The sequence below is a fragment of the Prinia subflava genome, chromosome 9 (genome assembly GCF_021018805.1).
Source record: "Prinia subflava isolate CZ2003 ecotype Zambia chromosome 9, Cam_Psub_1.2, whole genome shotgun sequence".
NCBI classification, from domain to species: Eukaryota; Metazoa; Chordata; class Aves; order Passeriformes; family Cisticolidae; genus Prinia; species Prinia subflava.
The window spans coordinates 12840909-12855168 of record NC_086255.1 but is presented as its reverse complement, the minus strand read 5'-3'; the positions used below and the strand labels follow the sequence as shown (position 1 = coordinate 12855168).

The following is a 14260-nucleotide window of genomic DNA, read 5'->3' as shown; positions in this document are numbered from 1 at the left end:
CATCCTTCCTCTCTCTTCACAGAAGAATGGACATCTTCTGACTGCCCTGGTCGGACAGAAAGCTGAGGGGGAGGCAGCTGCTGCCTGCAGGCTGCCAGGGTCCTGTGACAGCCACGATGTGCTTTCCAATGTGCTCTCCCATAGTTGTACATAGAAAGTGGGATAAAAATAGTCCAGCAGGGAAGGCACAGGAGCAGGGCCGGGATTGTCCTGTGAGCGGGCTGCAAGAGGGGGTGTGAGCGTGGGCAGAGCCAGGGTGACGCTCTGGCCTCTCCAAACCAGCAGCATCCAGGGCAGCAGCTTAGCAAAGCTCTGCGCAGTGGCAAGGTCCAAAGCCGACTGTACTAAAAAAAGCCCTCCTGACAGCTGGATAAGCTTAAACACACGCCAGGCCAGCGAGAGCTGCTGCAAAGGCAGTGGGCTGGAAAGCAGGGAGCAGAACCCAACCCCAGGGGGTGCAGAGGCACCCAAAAGCCAGCCTGCCCCTCTCTCCTGCTCCCATCTTCACCCCAATAGCAGTCCCTTTCCACCATATACAAACTAGCCAGCAACACACTTCTTTTTGCGGTTGGTTTTGTATAAACAATCTGCCTTTATTGTTTGGTGTATATATAGGTACATTTTATGTATATCAAAAATATCTAGAGGAAACCACAGTGCACTCAAAGCTATTTGAGAAGGTCCACCTGAAAGCAAGCACTCCGGGGGGGAGGGTAGAGTAACCCCTCAGGGGAAGCCCAGCCCTGAATGCAGATGGCATTAAAATGAGAATAAAACCCCAAGACTCTACTGGGATTAAAATGTGCCATTTGCTCTGGGGATGGAAGTAGCAGAAAGCCAGATTAAATCCCCTGAGCAGCCCGAAGGAGAGCAGAAGGTGAGCTGGGAGCACACGCCTGGGCTGGAAGAGCCCTCCACTCTGAGTTCAAGCCACTACGTGCAGTTGATCACTCACCCCCAGCTATTTTGGGTATGGGGAGTTTTCCTCTCCAAAAGCTGCTCTGCCATCCCCAGGCACCAGCTGTTGAACCACTGGGCACTATAGGGTGCCTGCAGAGGTATTCTACCTTCAATTGCCGATTCTCTGCTGCCTCCTAAAGCTGGGGAGCACCTTTTCTTCTTCATCCCACTTTTTTTTCTTCCACCACAGCTCACAAGGTCCTTGGTGTTGCTGCCCACACTTCCCTGCGCACTTCCCCAGAGCACTGCACAGGCACACGCAGTAAGGACTGCACCAGGAGGTCCCCAGAGCAGGGCTGAGCCGGGCACAGGGACAGGGTTTGGCGTGGTGCTGCAGGCTGCAGGCACCCTGGGAAGCAGGGCTGAGCACCTGGGACCTATGGACACACACGGCCATGGGAGAGCGGCGGCAGCCCCAAGGGGATCCAAAGGGCAAAGCTCAGCAATGGGCTGGCCCGGCAGCTCCCTGGGGCACAGCTCGGCCACCCCAGGGACACACTCAGAGCCCTTTGTTGAAGTAGACAGTCTCCAGCCACGGATCTTTCTTGCGGATCTGATCTTGGACTTCAGGCTCTAGGCTGCTCACAGGCATTGAGCTGCAGAGGAAACATGGATACAGAGGATGGAGGGTGTATATCCACCAGTGGCCACAGGTCAGAACCTACTCGCTGTACCCCACGGCAATGCTGTCCCCGTGGCCCAGCAGAGACCCTTGGGTCTGCACTGCTGCCTGTGCACAGATGTGTGTGCACAGGTTCAAGCCCGACTGCTTGAAGAAGCAAAAGAATCTCTTGAGAGTCAGAGAGCAGCCCCATCCCACACAGGAGCCACACACACAGGGAAAGTGCCTGTCTGTACCTTTTCTGTGGGAAGAGTGCGCAGCACAAAGGGGTGGCGAACACCAAACTGCAAGGGAAAGACATGGAAAGGTGAAGCTGGGCTGCACAAATCACCCACACCCACCCATGGCCAGATCCCAGAGCAGCAATGAGGCAGCCCAGAGCTGTGCTGGGTGTTCAGCCAGGAAAAGGCTACAGGGATCCCTCTTCAAGCTCTAGACCCTGCATTTGGCTACTGAGGTGGGGCAGGCAAAGTCTGTCCCCCAATGATGTGAGGGAACAGCAGTCCTGAGCAGGAGCCCATGGCATGCTTGAGAGACACCAAGATGAAGCAAAACTCCTGGCCCACAACCTCATAACCCATCCCATCTCCCTCTTGCCTGGCCAAGCTCTGGCACCTCCCAAGAAACCCAGGGGCAGCTCTCCCCCGCACTGCCAAGCAGGGTTCCAGCAGCACTGTCCCATACTCGGGCTTGGTCTGTGCCCAGGGCAGGAACGCCCATCGGTGCAGGAGGACTTACCAGAGTCCCACCAGGCCGACCTGCAGGGGAGCGTTCAGGTACGGGTACCGCTGCCAGGGACAGGAGAGGATGTGTGTCAGTGCAGTGCACACAGGGTGGGATAACACCTACTCCCCAACAGGGTGCCAGCCCTGAGGGGTGCTAACAATGTGCCAAGCTTGGTGGGTGTCTCTACACCCCCCAGGTTCACTGGTACCTTCAGGAAAGCTCTCTTCTCCAGCATGTTCATGATCACTGGTGGAATGGCTGAGGGAGGAAGGAAGGAGATGAGGTCCCAGTGCTCACAGCACCCTGCTAGCAGTGGGATCCCATCCCACGCTGCCAGGGATCAGCTACAATTTCTGAACACAGGTGGAGGAGGGGACACTCACCCATGGCTGGTGCTGCCATGCCAATGCGGGACACCACCACCTGGAAAATGGCCTTCTGGGCTGCTGCTGTGGATTCGCCCAGGCGGTTCCCATTCTCATCTGTGACAGGGATCCCCAGCTTGAGCTCTCTGCAGGGACAGAGGGGGTGAGGGGGCCACAGGGCACAACATGAGGGGATCAGGACACAGGGACATGTCTCTAAGGGAGGCTGGCATCCTCCTGTACCCCATCCACAGGCTGCACAATAAATCAGAGGGGATCTCAGGTGGACCCACATCCACATTTGGCAGCAGTCCTCAACAGGACTGTACAGGAACCAATAACCCCCTGGGTTGCAATCAGGTGCTTGTACCCTCAAGCCAACCTCCCATGCTAAGGATTAGCAAGGAAGTCCCTGCATTCCCCACCAGTGCCTACAAACCCTGAGGCAAGCCTGTCCCACCCCAGGGGCTCACCTCTGCCTCATCAGTGGGATGTTGATGCAGTTGGCAGCTGCCACAGCCGCAAAAGGCACGTACCGGCCAATGAGGGCTGGCAAATGCTGGGGGGAAAAGCAGGAGAATGTCATTAAGAGGGTCTGGGGGCAGAGCTAGCTGTCCCCAGGTCTGCCTCCATCTTCCTGCAAGACCCTGGGGTGTCCCAGCCCCACTGGGGAAAAAATATTCCCTCCTCCCCTGCAACTCTCAGCTGGTAAAAGCTGCACAAACCAAAGGGTCTAGGGGGGCTCAGGTCCCCTGCCAGGCCTGGACAGAGGCTGAGGGGTGAAAGAAGCCTGGAGATACATCCAGAGCAAGGCTGGAGGGACAGGCCATCTGCACAGCCATCACTGGGGAGAGCAGTTGCCTTGTGTGGCAAACTCAGCAAATGCCTTTTCTTTATTTTCTCTCCCACTCCAGGTGAATTCCCTGCTCAGCTCAGAGCGATCCCATGGGGAGAGTCCACGTCCCCTGGTTGCGATGGCCAAGGGTCACCTTACCTTGGTGAGAGATTTGAGCCCCAATGCTGTGACAACTGCCCCCGTGGTTGCGCTCACATAGGCTGTCCCCAGCTGGCTGAAAGAGCAGGAAGTGACACCAGTAAGCCAAGCTCTCCCTATCCCATTTGCCCCTCCAAAGGAAGGAACAGCTCGCCCTTCAAGAGCACCAGGATACCTGGGTTCCTCTCTCAGTTCTACCACTAACACTGACAGCCCCAATGGTGTCCACCTCTGCCTTCACCAGGTCTCCATTGTCCCATCTCACAGCTCCCTGCTACTCAAGGCATGCCCCTGGTGTTTCAGGATGTCTCGAGAACCTGGTTAGAGAGAGGCTTACCTGGGGGTGATGGGTGCATCCCCGCTGCGGTTGGTGTAGTTGACAATGGCATTGAAGGACTGGTTGACCCACTGCCAGAACAGCACAGCCGGTGTGGTCCTGCCAGAGAGAGGAAGCTGCTGGAGACAGTGGGGGATGCCACCCATGCTCCTACAGCATGAGTACGAGGGGTATGGGACATGTGTCCCCCTCCTCACCCCAGAGCCAGGAGGATCCTCCAGGCATCCCCTTGGTCCTGGGGTAAGGAGGGAACAGGTACCTGTAGAAGGTCAACATGCAACCAGTGATGGTCATGTTCATGGGGACCTGAGCAGACATGCGTCCCACAAGGATCATCTTCTCGCCCGTGTCAGGGTGGAAAGCCGAGTCATAGATGTACTTTGCCCGCCAAAGCTGGTCCTCTGTCAGCCCAGGCTGCACGGTGCCTGCCCTGCCAGGTAAGGGTAACACCTGTTCAAAGACCCTCTGCCAGCACACATGGCCTAACTGGTCCCCCAAACCGTTTGCAGCAGCTGGGACATGCCTTAGGGACCAGCCAGCCAGTTTGGGGGGCTTTGGCCAGCAGGACCAGTATCATTTCTATTTCCACTCCTGGGAATGGCTCCTGCCTGGGAACAGTGCTGAGGGTACATTCACCCTCCCAGTGGGTACCTGTAGTCCTCCACCACCCGCCGGGCTTCCTCCAGTGTAGCCCCTGAGAGCAGCAGGTTTCGGGGATCAGTCACCATGAAGAAGTGCTTGGCCCGGCCCTGAAAGGTGCTCTGGTCCCAGCGGGGCTCCCGGATGTTGATGGTGGCAGGCAAGGACGGCGGCATCTTCTGGCAGGGCAGGGGATGAAAGGGTTACATGGGACGCGGTGCTTGCGTGCCCCTCCACAAGGCTGCTGCAGCAGCTCTGGTGCTCCCCAAGCCTGGGGGGACAAGGGGTGAACAGGAGGCTCCTTTGCAAAGGAGCTCAGTGGCGACTCCTGAGCCCAGCCAGCACATGAAGCAGTTTGTGGGTGATGTGACCCGCAGCGGGACTGCCCCTTGCAAGGCGGCAAAGTGAAACCCCGACCTCGCTTACACCAGTCACCAGAAGTCAGGAAACGCCCAACCCAGCAGCGCACCCCGGTCACAGAGGAAGGGACAGGGACACTTCGGGGCCACAGCACTTCGGGGAAGGGCACTGATAGGAGGAACGTCCCTCCCGGCAAGGCAGCGACACACCCGGCACAGCACCGACACACCCGGCAGGGCTCTAATTCCACACCCGCCCTTCCCCGCGAGAAGTGGGGCTCTGCTCCTTTCCTTCCCGCGCCGAGCATCGCTCCCGCCACGCGTGACCCCCCCTGCACAGGGACCCGGAGCAGCCCCTCGCACTCACGGCTCCCGGGACAGTGCCCGCCGTGCCCGCCGTGCTCGCGCCGCCGTCGCCGCCACCGCCCCTCTCCCGCCCCCGCGCGCGCTGACGTGCTGCCTCGTCACGGGTGGGCGGCCCCGCGCCGGGCGGGGCGGGGCGAGCGGTGCGCGGGGGGCGGCGGGGACCACGCGTGACCGGGGCCGGCGGCGGGGGGAGCGGTACGTGCGGAGCCACACGCGGCACCCGTGGCCCTCCCGCGCTTGTGCGGGCGTGCCCGTGGGCGCGCACGCGGCTGCCCGCGACCGCGCGCGTGTGCTCGCACGCCGGCGCTGCCGCTCGCTCGGGTGCTCGTGTGCTCGTGTGCTCGTGTGTTTGCACGTGGGTGTTCACGTGCGCGTCGCCGCGCGTCCCCGTGTCGGCCTCGCGTGTGTCCCCGGGGTCTCGATGCCCGCGCCACGGGCGCGCGCGTGTCCGTAGCGCCGCGCTCGCACGCGCCGCGTCGGCGTCCACGCGTGTCGCGGTCGTTGCGCCGGAGCACGCGGGGCCCGCGCCCCCGCGGGAGTGGGCGCCGGCGCGTGCGGAGGGCGGCGCGCGCCGGAACACGCGCGTGCGAGCGGGGCCACGTCCACGCGCGTGCGGCGCTCCGCGGGCGTCTGTGAGTGCGCGCGAGGGCACGGACGCGCATGCCGTGGACGTGTGGGTGCATGGGGTGCGTGTGCATGTGGGTGCGCGTCCCCACGCCGGCCGTGCCCCCCCAGCCCCTCACCCCGGCGCTGTCGGGGGGAGCCGCCCCGGGGCGGCCCCCCCACGCCCGCCCCCGCCGCCCGTCCGCGGCCCCCCCGCAGTCCCCGCGGCCGCCGCGCATCACCTGAAACCGCCGCGGTGTCGGGTTCGCGCCGGCGGCGCCGGGCCCCGCCGGGGGGTCACGGCCGGCCCGGGCTGGAGGCGATGCCCCCCGGGAAGGGGGACACGGGGGGATACCGGCCCGCATCACCGGAGTGAGCGAAGCGGGGGGACACGACAACCCTCCTCTGACCGTGCCTCAGTTTCGCCTGTGTGCCCCCGGGATGCCCTGCGCTAAGGGAGGAGGTCAGGGGGGACACCACATCCCTTGCCACACGCAGCCTCGCGGGGGGACGCGCCCCCGGACCCCTCGCGGGGGACACCCACGGGACTGCCCCCCCCTCCCACCCCCCCAGCTGCAGGGCCAGCCCCGGCCGCTCTCGATTGACAGCTCCCGCACCCGATGGCCTCTCCGGTCCCACAGGGAAAGCCAATCCCTGCGGCCGGGGGGGCAGGAGGCGGTGCTGCCCCCCGGGCTCGCCTTCCCCCCCGCGCTGCTGCCAGGTGTCTCTTTCGCAGGTGGCACCATGGGGACAGGTGAGGAGGGCACGGGGCGGGAGTGAGGGAAGGACGGCGGTAGGGGGTCCCCTGCACACCTTCGGGGAGGGGGCACCCGCGTCCGGTGCCGGTGGGGGGTAATGGGTGGGCGCTGTGGGGGGCTGGCAGCGGCAGGGATACCGGCGTGTCCCCGGAGCCGGGGCCATCACTTATTTATTGAGGTCAGGCTGGGGCGAGCGGGGAATGAAGTGGGGGGGAGGCACCGTGGTGGCGTTTCACCCATGCCTGGAAAATCCCCGCGGGAACTGCCTTGGGGACTGGCGCACCCATCTCCAGCTGCATGGCGTTGGGAATTCAGAGGGGCTCCGGGGAGGATGGCTAATGTCCAGAGGGATCAGGTCCTGCTCTCTAGCATAAAGCTGATGTCCCCGTGTCCCCTCTCTGGAGCCTTTCCGGATTTACGCTGTCAGGTAAAGCCCCTTTGCATGCCCTGTTCCGGATTTACACTGCCAGGGAGAGTTGTTTTTCACCCCAGCATCCTTACCCCAGGGCAGGGCAGCCTATGCCCACACACCCATGGTAGTACCCAGGAGCTGTGACAGTTTGATTCTTGGGACACTCACTATAGGACAGGAAAGGATCAGGCTGGAGAGGGAGTCACAAAGCTCCTTGTCCCTCCAGGCTGTACTGCTGCGCCTGGGACCTGTCTTGCCAGCAGCAAGTACCCAGGCCAGCTGCCCCCAGCATTGCACTGCTAAAAAAGAGCGGTGCCCAAGCCCGGGCATGTGCTGCTGGACTATGCCATGTCCTCTGCTGGCTGACGGGCAGCCTTGGCCCTGTGAGGACACAGCCAGCCCTGAGCCAGACGCCGGGACACCGGAGTGCCCAGCACCACCATGGCCCAGGACTGGGACGCAGTGCTGTCGGGGATGACGACAGGCAGCCGGTCACGGAGCTCCAGCAGCGAAGCCAGCCTGGCTCCCCGCTACCTCCTCAGCAAGCAGAGCCGCCTGCTCAATGGGACCACCCGGAGCAGCCGTGCCGCCTCTCCCATGGGTCGTGTCATCCTCATCAATGCCCCCATCGAAGGTGCGTGGAGTGTCCTGGCCCTCTGCCCACCCCCGTGGCCAGCAGTGGCTGAGCTCCCTGTGTCTAGGGGCAGGGAGGGCTGTCCTGGGCCTGGGGATGTTTACAGCAAGAGAGACACCCTTGCCGTTGCTCACATGCAGCATGTGTGATTCTGTCCCCACAGCCAGCAGCAACGAGAGTGATGTCATCAATGCCATCACAGTAGAGAAGAGCATGGATGGCAAACTGGGCTTCAGCGTGCGTGGTGGCTCTGAGCACGGCTTGGGCATCTTTGTGAGCAAAGTGGAGGAGGGGAGCACTGCTGGTAAGAAGGTCAGGGTGAGGGACACCAGTGAAGATAGGCACATGCCAGCAAGACCCTGTCAAAGAGCTCCCAGTGATGTAGAATCACAGTGATAATGCCACTCTTCATGGTGGATAGCCACCATTTGCTCCCTTCTGCCTTTGGCCATGAGATTTGCAGGCTGCCCAAAGTAAAGGGCAGGAGTACACAGGAGTAGACAGCCCTGTGCCAATGACTCTAAGCTCCGTCCCCAAGTCACAGCAAGGTGACAAGCCACTTAGTGTGATTCTCAGGCAGCCCTGCCTCTGTTCCCAAGAGGTTCAGATCAGGTTAGGGGACATAGAGGGAGGGGATGTGAAACCAGGGCATCAGTACCAGGTCAGGTGCCCAGATGGGCCTTGTGTCCCTTGTAGAGCAGGCCGGGCTCTGTGTTGGCGACAAGATCACGGAGGTGAACAGTGTGAGTCTGGAGAACATCACGATGAGCAGCGCTGTCAAGGTCCTCACTGGCAACAACCGCCTCCGCATGGTGGTCCGGCGGATGGGCCGTGTGCCAGGAATCAAGTTCTCCAAGGAGAAGACAGCGTGGTAAGCAGGCCATCTCCCATGTCAGCACTCCAAAACTCAACCCCGTGGAGGCCATGCTGGGGGAGGTTGGTGAGGGATTCTGGGCAACGGTGAGGTTCCCTGGGTGACCCCCAGGGTAGAGTAGGATCAGAAGTCTCTGGCAAAGGTGAGGAGAGACCAGGGTGGGATACAGGATGGGATAGGAAGGTCTGGAGCAGGATTTAGGGTGGGTGCAAACCCCATCCTAAACATCCCCCATTCCCATCACTCTCCTCCACTGGGTGCCACCAATGGTCCCATCCTGCTGGAGGGCAAGAGCCAAATCCCTGAGACCACTTACACTGTACCCATGCTCCAGGGTGGATGTGGTGAACAGGCGCCTGGTAGTAGAGAAAAGCGGCTCAACGCCATCAGAGAGCGGCTCCGAGGACGGGCTGCGGCGCATCGTCCACCTCTACACTACCTCTGATGACTACTGCCTGGGCTTCAACATCCGCGGTGGCAGAGAGTTCGGCCTCGGCATCTACGTCTCCAAGTACGGCTGCCCTGGGGCATGAAGGGGTTGTGACACCCCAATCTCTGCTGTGCCCATTCTGGGGCTCAGCCCCTCCTCTCTGTCTGAGCCCCCCACCCTCCAAAGACTGTGGGCATTACCACTATGGGTGCTGAGTCACGGGGCCAGCCAAGTGGAGGCGTGGCACAGGAGCAGGATTCCACCAAGGGCTTGGCCCCATCCTGTCCCAATTGCTTCCCTAGGGTGGACCCCGGAGGGCTGGCAGAGCAAAACGGCATTCGGGTGGGAGACCAAGTCCTTGCAGCCAATGGAGTCAAGTTTGAAGACATAAGCCATAGCAAGGCAGTGGAGGTGCTCAAGGGGCAGACCCACATCATGCTCACGATCAAGGTACCCATGCCCTGCCCCATGGACCCTTGAGTGAGGCAGGGATTTGGCATGTCCCTTCACTGGCACTGCCCTGCTCAGCCCAGTGCTGGGGGCTGGTGCAGCTGCTGGCTGGTTGGGTTTCAGGCAGGTGGGAGGGGGGGATGCATTATTCATGGTTGGTGCCAGATCAAGTTCGCTGGGGCAGCCAGCACTCACTGACCCCCTTGTTCTCTCCCCCTGTGCCTAGGAGACAGGCCGGTTCCCTGCCTACAAGGAGTTGGTGGCCGAGTACTGCTGGCTCAGTCGCTGTAAGGGCAGTGCCATGCGGGTCCTGGCAGGGGTGCTGGGCAGGGGCACGGTGGGGCTGGGACTCCCACGCGTGGGATGTCTGACCACTACAGGGAGCGAGAAGGTCTGCATGCCATGGGGTCCCAAGGCCTTGGAGGGGGCAGGGAGCTCCCTTGTGCCACTGTTAGCATCCCCACAGGCCTGATGGATTTGCAAGGTCCCCCTGTCCCCCATCCTTGGAAGAGGCATGAAGAGCCCCCTGCCATGGCCAGCAGCCTTATGGTCCCTGTGATACCACAGCATCCTACATGTCCACTTTCTTGGAGAGGATCCCTATGCAATGGCCAGCAGCCCACTGGTCCCCACGGCCCTACGGGTTCCCCACATGTCTGCTGTCTTTGGGAGGGACGTGGAGTCCTAGATGGCCCACAATGTGTCACAGTTTGTCCCTGCTGTGCCTTTGCAGTGACCAACGGGCAGCTGCAACAGCTGGCTCAGACCTCGGAAACCAGCTCCTCCATCTCCTCCTACTCCTCAGGACCAGCGCCGGGGGCAGTGAATGGGCTGGGGGCAGCTGCCCCAATGGCCCCAGCCCGCACCGTGGATGTGGCCATCTCCACGGAGGACGGGCCACGGCGGGGCTGGGTGCGGGAACGCGCCGAGCGGGCCATGCAGACCGAGCCAGCCACCGAGGGGCTGCCAGAGACACGGCGCACGGTGCGGCCCCCCGAGCTGCTGCGGGACACGGCCATCCGGGGCCAGGGCGCCCGCGAGGCCCCCGGCACCCACCCACGCCGGACCTTCACCCACTCACCCAAAACAGCGCTTCTGCTGGCGCTGAGCCGGCCGCGGCAGCCCATTACACGCTCCCAGAGTGACCTCACTGTTGCTGGTAGGCACCGGGGCACAGCCCTACACGTGGCACTCAACCCTGGCTGAAGTTCCCTTCCAACCCTGCATGCCCAGCCCTGGGAGTCCCACAGCTCAGGCCCTGCCCCATGTGGAGAGCCTGGCCCCCACTCAAGTATCCTATAGTCCCTGACACCCATGGATATCTGGCCCCCACCCATGGGCTTCCTGTAGCAAATATCTTGGTCCCTACCCTGGCACTCTATAGCCCCCGGGCCACCAGTTCTGGGTATCCTATAACCCCACATAGCCCCAAGCCTGTCCCTGGGGCTTGCCAGGCACCCCAAAGCCCAGCTCCATGACCCCTGGTGATCCACTGCACCCCACAGAAGGACTTTTCCAGTCAGTGTCTCCCAGTAGCCCCTGCAATCCCCCAAAGTCCCCTGCCTCCAGACAAGATTTGGGGTGATATCCCCTCACCTCTCCACTCCAACACCCCCTTCTCTCTGTCCACAGAGGAGAAGCGGAAGAAGGAGAAGCCAGAGGGACAAGGGGCACGGGGGGCTCCCCCAGGATTGCACCGCTCCAAGACCCTTGTCAACCTCTTTTTCAAGGGGGGCCGTGCCACCAGCCAGAGCTGGGCCCCCCCCAGCCAGGAGGCCCCTGGCTCTGATCGCCGGGCACGCGCCAAGTCCCCAGGGCGCTCTGACGGGGACAGAGGTATCAGCCTGGGTGACAGGGGACTCGACCTGGGACTGTTCCTCCTTCTATGGGCCCGTTGTGGCATCCCTGGCATGAAAGGGGCATAGGGAGGGGTTCCCCAAGCATGCAGTTTGACAATGGGCAGTGGTGCTGCTGTCTGCCCTGGGCACTCACTGCTCTCCATCTCCCTTGCAGTAGGCGCTGTGCAGAAGTTTGTCATCCGGAGCCTGAAGCGGGGTAACAGGAGTACCCATGTGCCTGGGGGGGGTGTGGGGCAGGCTCTGCATGCGCCTGGCCTTGTGCTGCTTGTGTCTGTCCCGCTGTGGTGTGGAGTGAGCTGCTGGGGTAGGGGGGATTGGGAACTCTCTGGCTGGCTGGGGCAGTCCTTGCCCCGCTGGCCACCCCTCCTTGTTGTGCCTCTGCAGAGAAAAGCCGGCGTGCCAGCATCCTGGGCCCCATGGGCATCGCCACCCTGCAGCCCAATGGCAGCGACCCCGAGGCCCGGCTCCCGCACATCCAGGACACTGCTGCACGTCTCCTCAGCCCTGATGAGGTGACGGCCGTGCTCCGCCACTGCTCCCGGGTACGCCCCAAAGGCAGGGTGCAGGCAGGGCACAGGCAGGGCAGCACTGCCGCCCTGGGTTCATCCCTGGAAAGCTCCTGCATCCTAGGGACATGGGCAGCGCTCTGTGCCCATGCTTAACTCTGGGAGGTAAACCAAGGGACAAGTGAGGGGACATCCTTCCACTGATGCCCCTCCTGTGCCTGCAGTACCTGCACGAGGGCAGCGTGGAGGATTTGGTGCGGCCACTGCTGGCCATCCTGGACCGGCCCGAGAAGGTCCTGCTGCTGCGGGACGTGAGGTGAGTGCTGCTAGGAAATATCTGGGAACCCCAATACTGCCCATCCTGATGTGATTGAAGTGGAGCCTCACACATGCTCCTCACTCCTGTTCACACTCCACCCCAGAGGCTGCTACAACCTGTCAACTTTTTTCCCTTGGCAGGAGTGTGGTGGCCCCCACAGACCTGGGCAGGTTTGACAGCATGGTGATGCCCCTGGAGCTGGAAGCCTTTGATGCCCTAAAGAGTCGCTCAGGTAGATCCCAGGCTCCCAGGGACCTTGACTGGGGGCAAGAAGTGGTCAAGGGTGGGTGCAGCTCAGGAGGTGACTGGGGGTTCTCCCTGACTGCAGTGCGCTCCCCTGCCCTCCGCCCGGCCCACCACGACGTCCCCCCCAAGAGACACCTCATCACACCAGTGCCTGGTAAGTGCCACCTGTAGGGTCTGCCTGAATACCGGGCTGCCCAGTGGGGACAGGGTGGAGGGAGTTTGGGGGAGGAGAAAGGGAGCTGGGACACCTGAGTGCAGAGGCTCCCAGGTAAGAAGGCATCTGGCATTGCTGAGTGTTGGGAAGACTGGGAGCAGCACAGTCTCTGGATCTTGGGTGCTGGGGTTCTTGGGGAGGAGGACATGGAGTGCTTGCAGAGAACTGGGGCGTCTACAGTCCCTAGATGAGGACAATCTGGAGCCCTAGGTGGCAAAGGACCCAGGGCTTTGGGGTACTCACGGGAGGTCTGCATGGCAGGAGTCCCAGGGAGCAGGACTGTAGGATCCTGGGGAGACCCCTGAACCCCTCTCATTACAGACTATCGGGGAGGATTCCTGCTGAAGCCAGCAGGGACCCCAGAGCCGGAGGAAGCTGGGGAGCAGCAGGCGAGCCCAGCCCGTCCAAGACCCTCCCCTAGCCCCCGCCGGCCTCACCCCCGCACCTACACCCCACTCCCTGACGTGCCAGTGGATGCCTATGCCTCCGTCAGCCGGCCCCTGCCCACCCTTGGCCCTCGCCCCCCCAACTGGCTGCTGGCTGAGCCCCCCTCGGGCAAGGGGCATGGGCACTCTCGCAGCCCCCGGGCCACCTGGCGCAAGGAGCCCCCCAGGACAGCGCCCAACAGAGAAGGTGAAGTGCTGGGGAAGCCTCATTGGGCAAGGCCCCCTCTTGCCCCTCTCTTTGGGGGGCCAGGGGGTGAGGCAAGGGCTGGGGCAGCCACCAATGGCCCTGAAGATGCTGGCAGGGAGGAAGAAGAGGAGGAAGAGTATCATCTGCTCACCGTCACCCTCTCCAAGCTGAAGCACTCGCTGGGTGGGTGGCACATGGGTTGAACTCCAAGGGTGGAACTCCAAGGGTGGAACTCCAAGGGTGGGCTGAGGACCCTTCCAGCACCAGCATCAGTGGGATGGGTGGCACCCCCTTGGCAAGGGGCAAACCCCAGATTGTTCCTCAAAAATGAGAATGGGGGGAAAGAGGCTGTCCCTGCCCTGGTCCCTCATCTCTGTAGGACCTACCAAAACAGGGCAAGACAGAGGTGCAGCTCCCCAGGGAAAGGTGGTACCATGCTTGGGAGTGGGTGGGGATCCCAGCCTACCCAGGTATGAGGGTCTCCACCTGGTTCCCTTGCAGGGATCAGCATCTCTGGTGGTATTGAGTCAAGGGCACAGCCAGTGGTGAAGATTGAGAAGATCTTTCCTGGTGGAGCTGCTTTCCTCAGTGGCATCCTCAAGGTACGGGGATACCAGCACATGCCAGGGGGTGGGCAGACATCCAGACACTCCCATCCCTTGGTGCGACTGGGTTGCTGGCAGTCTCCTGGCAGCCCAAAAGTAGCTGCACTTCACACTGCGGCCTTCCCTTCTGGGACCCAGGCTGGGCAGGAGCTGGTGTCTGTGGACGGGGTGAGCCTGCAGAACGTCACGCACCAGAGGGCTGTGGACATCATCCGCCAGGCCTACCGCAACAAAGCAAAGGAGCCCATGGAGCTGGTGGTGCGGGCGCCTGGACCACCACCGGAGTGATGCTGTACCCCCTATTCGAGGAGCCATGCTGAGTTCAGAGGAGCCAGATGGAGCATTCCTG

At 62.1% G+C, this 14260-nt stretch overlaps 2 protein-coding genes across 8 annotated transcripts; one reads left to right on the top strand and one right to left on the bottom strand.

Annotated features, from left to right (window-relative positions):
• Nucleotides 1-1215: 1215 nt before the first annotated feature.
• Nucleotides 1216-6336, bottom strand: SFXN3 (sideroflexin 3). Of its 3 annotated transcripts, none has more exons than XM_063405444.1 (11): nt 6214-6336; nt 4656-4822; nt 4264-4434; nt 4005-4103; nt 3668-3743; nt 3147-3232; nt 2692-2819; nt 2517-2566; nt 2321-2370; nt 1819-1866; nt 1216-1556 (listed from the first exon to the last, which is right to left on the bottom strand). In XM_063405444.1, exons 1-11 carry the CDS (start codon nt 6334-6336, stop codon nt 1460-1462), a joined length of 1095 nt encoding a protein of 364 aa, XP_063261514.1. In that variant the 3' UTR covers nt 1216-1459. The 3 variants fall into 3 exon arrangements, with proteins under 3 accessions (XP_063261514.1, XP_063261513.1, XP_063261512.1); XM_063405443.1 differs by lacking the exon at nt 6214-6336 and adding an exon at nt 5370-5486 and having other exon boundaries at nt 4656-4819; XM_063405442.1 differs by lacking the exon at nt 6214-6336 and adding an exon at nt 5370-5460.
• Nucleotides 5500-14202, top strand: PDZD7 (PDZ domain containing 7). 5 transcript variants are annotated; one of them, XM_063405437.1, is made up of 18 exons: nt 5961-6000; nt 6545-6725; nt 7368-7775; nt 7939-8079; nt 8472-8646; nt 8984-9160; nt 9382-9529; nt 9756-9816; nt 10263-10688; nt 11162-11365; nt 11543-11584; nt 11773-11930; nt 12119-12210; nt 12354-12445; nt 12542-12613; nt 12995-13489; nt 13808-13908; nt 14050-14202. In XM_063405437.1, the coding sequence occupies exons 3-18, from the start codon at nt 7583-7585 to the stop codon at nt 14197-14199; spliced, it is 2727 nt and encodes a 908-aa protein (XP_063261507.1). In that variant the 5' UTR covers nt 5961-6000; nt 6545-6725; nt 7368-7582; the 3' UTR covers nt 14200-14202. The 5 variants fall into 5 exon arrangements, with proteins under 5 accessions (XP_063261508.1, XP_063261507.1, XP_063261506.1 ...); XM_063405436.1 differs by lacking the exon at nt 5961-6000 and adding an exon at nt 6316-6434; XM_063405438.1 differs by lacking the exons at nt 5961-6000; nt 6545-6725 and adding an exon at nt 5500-5563.
• Nucleotides 14203-14260: the final 58 nt, after the last annotated feature.

Coding starts and splice junctions, on each gene's coding strand:
- SFXN3 (XM_063405444.1), bottom strand. CDS start 6,336: ATGCGGGCCGGTATCCCCCCGTGTCCCCCTTCCCGGGGGGCATCGCCT. Junction 2,820..3,146: donor ATCCCACTGATGAGGCAGAG/GTGAGCCCCTGG, acceptor CTGTCCCTGCAG/AGAGCTCAAGCTGGGGATCC. Junction 2,567..2,691: donor CATGGCAGCACCAGCCATGG/GTGAGTGTCCCC, acceptor TTCCTCCCTCAG/CCATTCCACCAGTGATCATG.
- PDZD7 (XM_063405438.1), top strand. CDS start 7,583: ATGGCCCAGGACTGGGACGCAGTGCTGTCGGGGATGACGACAGGCAGC. Junction 9,530..9,755: donor ACATCATGCTCACGATCAAG/GTACCCATGCCC, acceptor CCCTGTGCCTAG/GAGACAGGCCGGTTCCCTGC. Junction 13,490..13,807: donor CAAGCTGAAGCACTCGCTGG/GTGGGTGGCACA, acceptor GTTCCCTTGCAG/GGATCAGCATCTCTGGTGGT.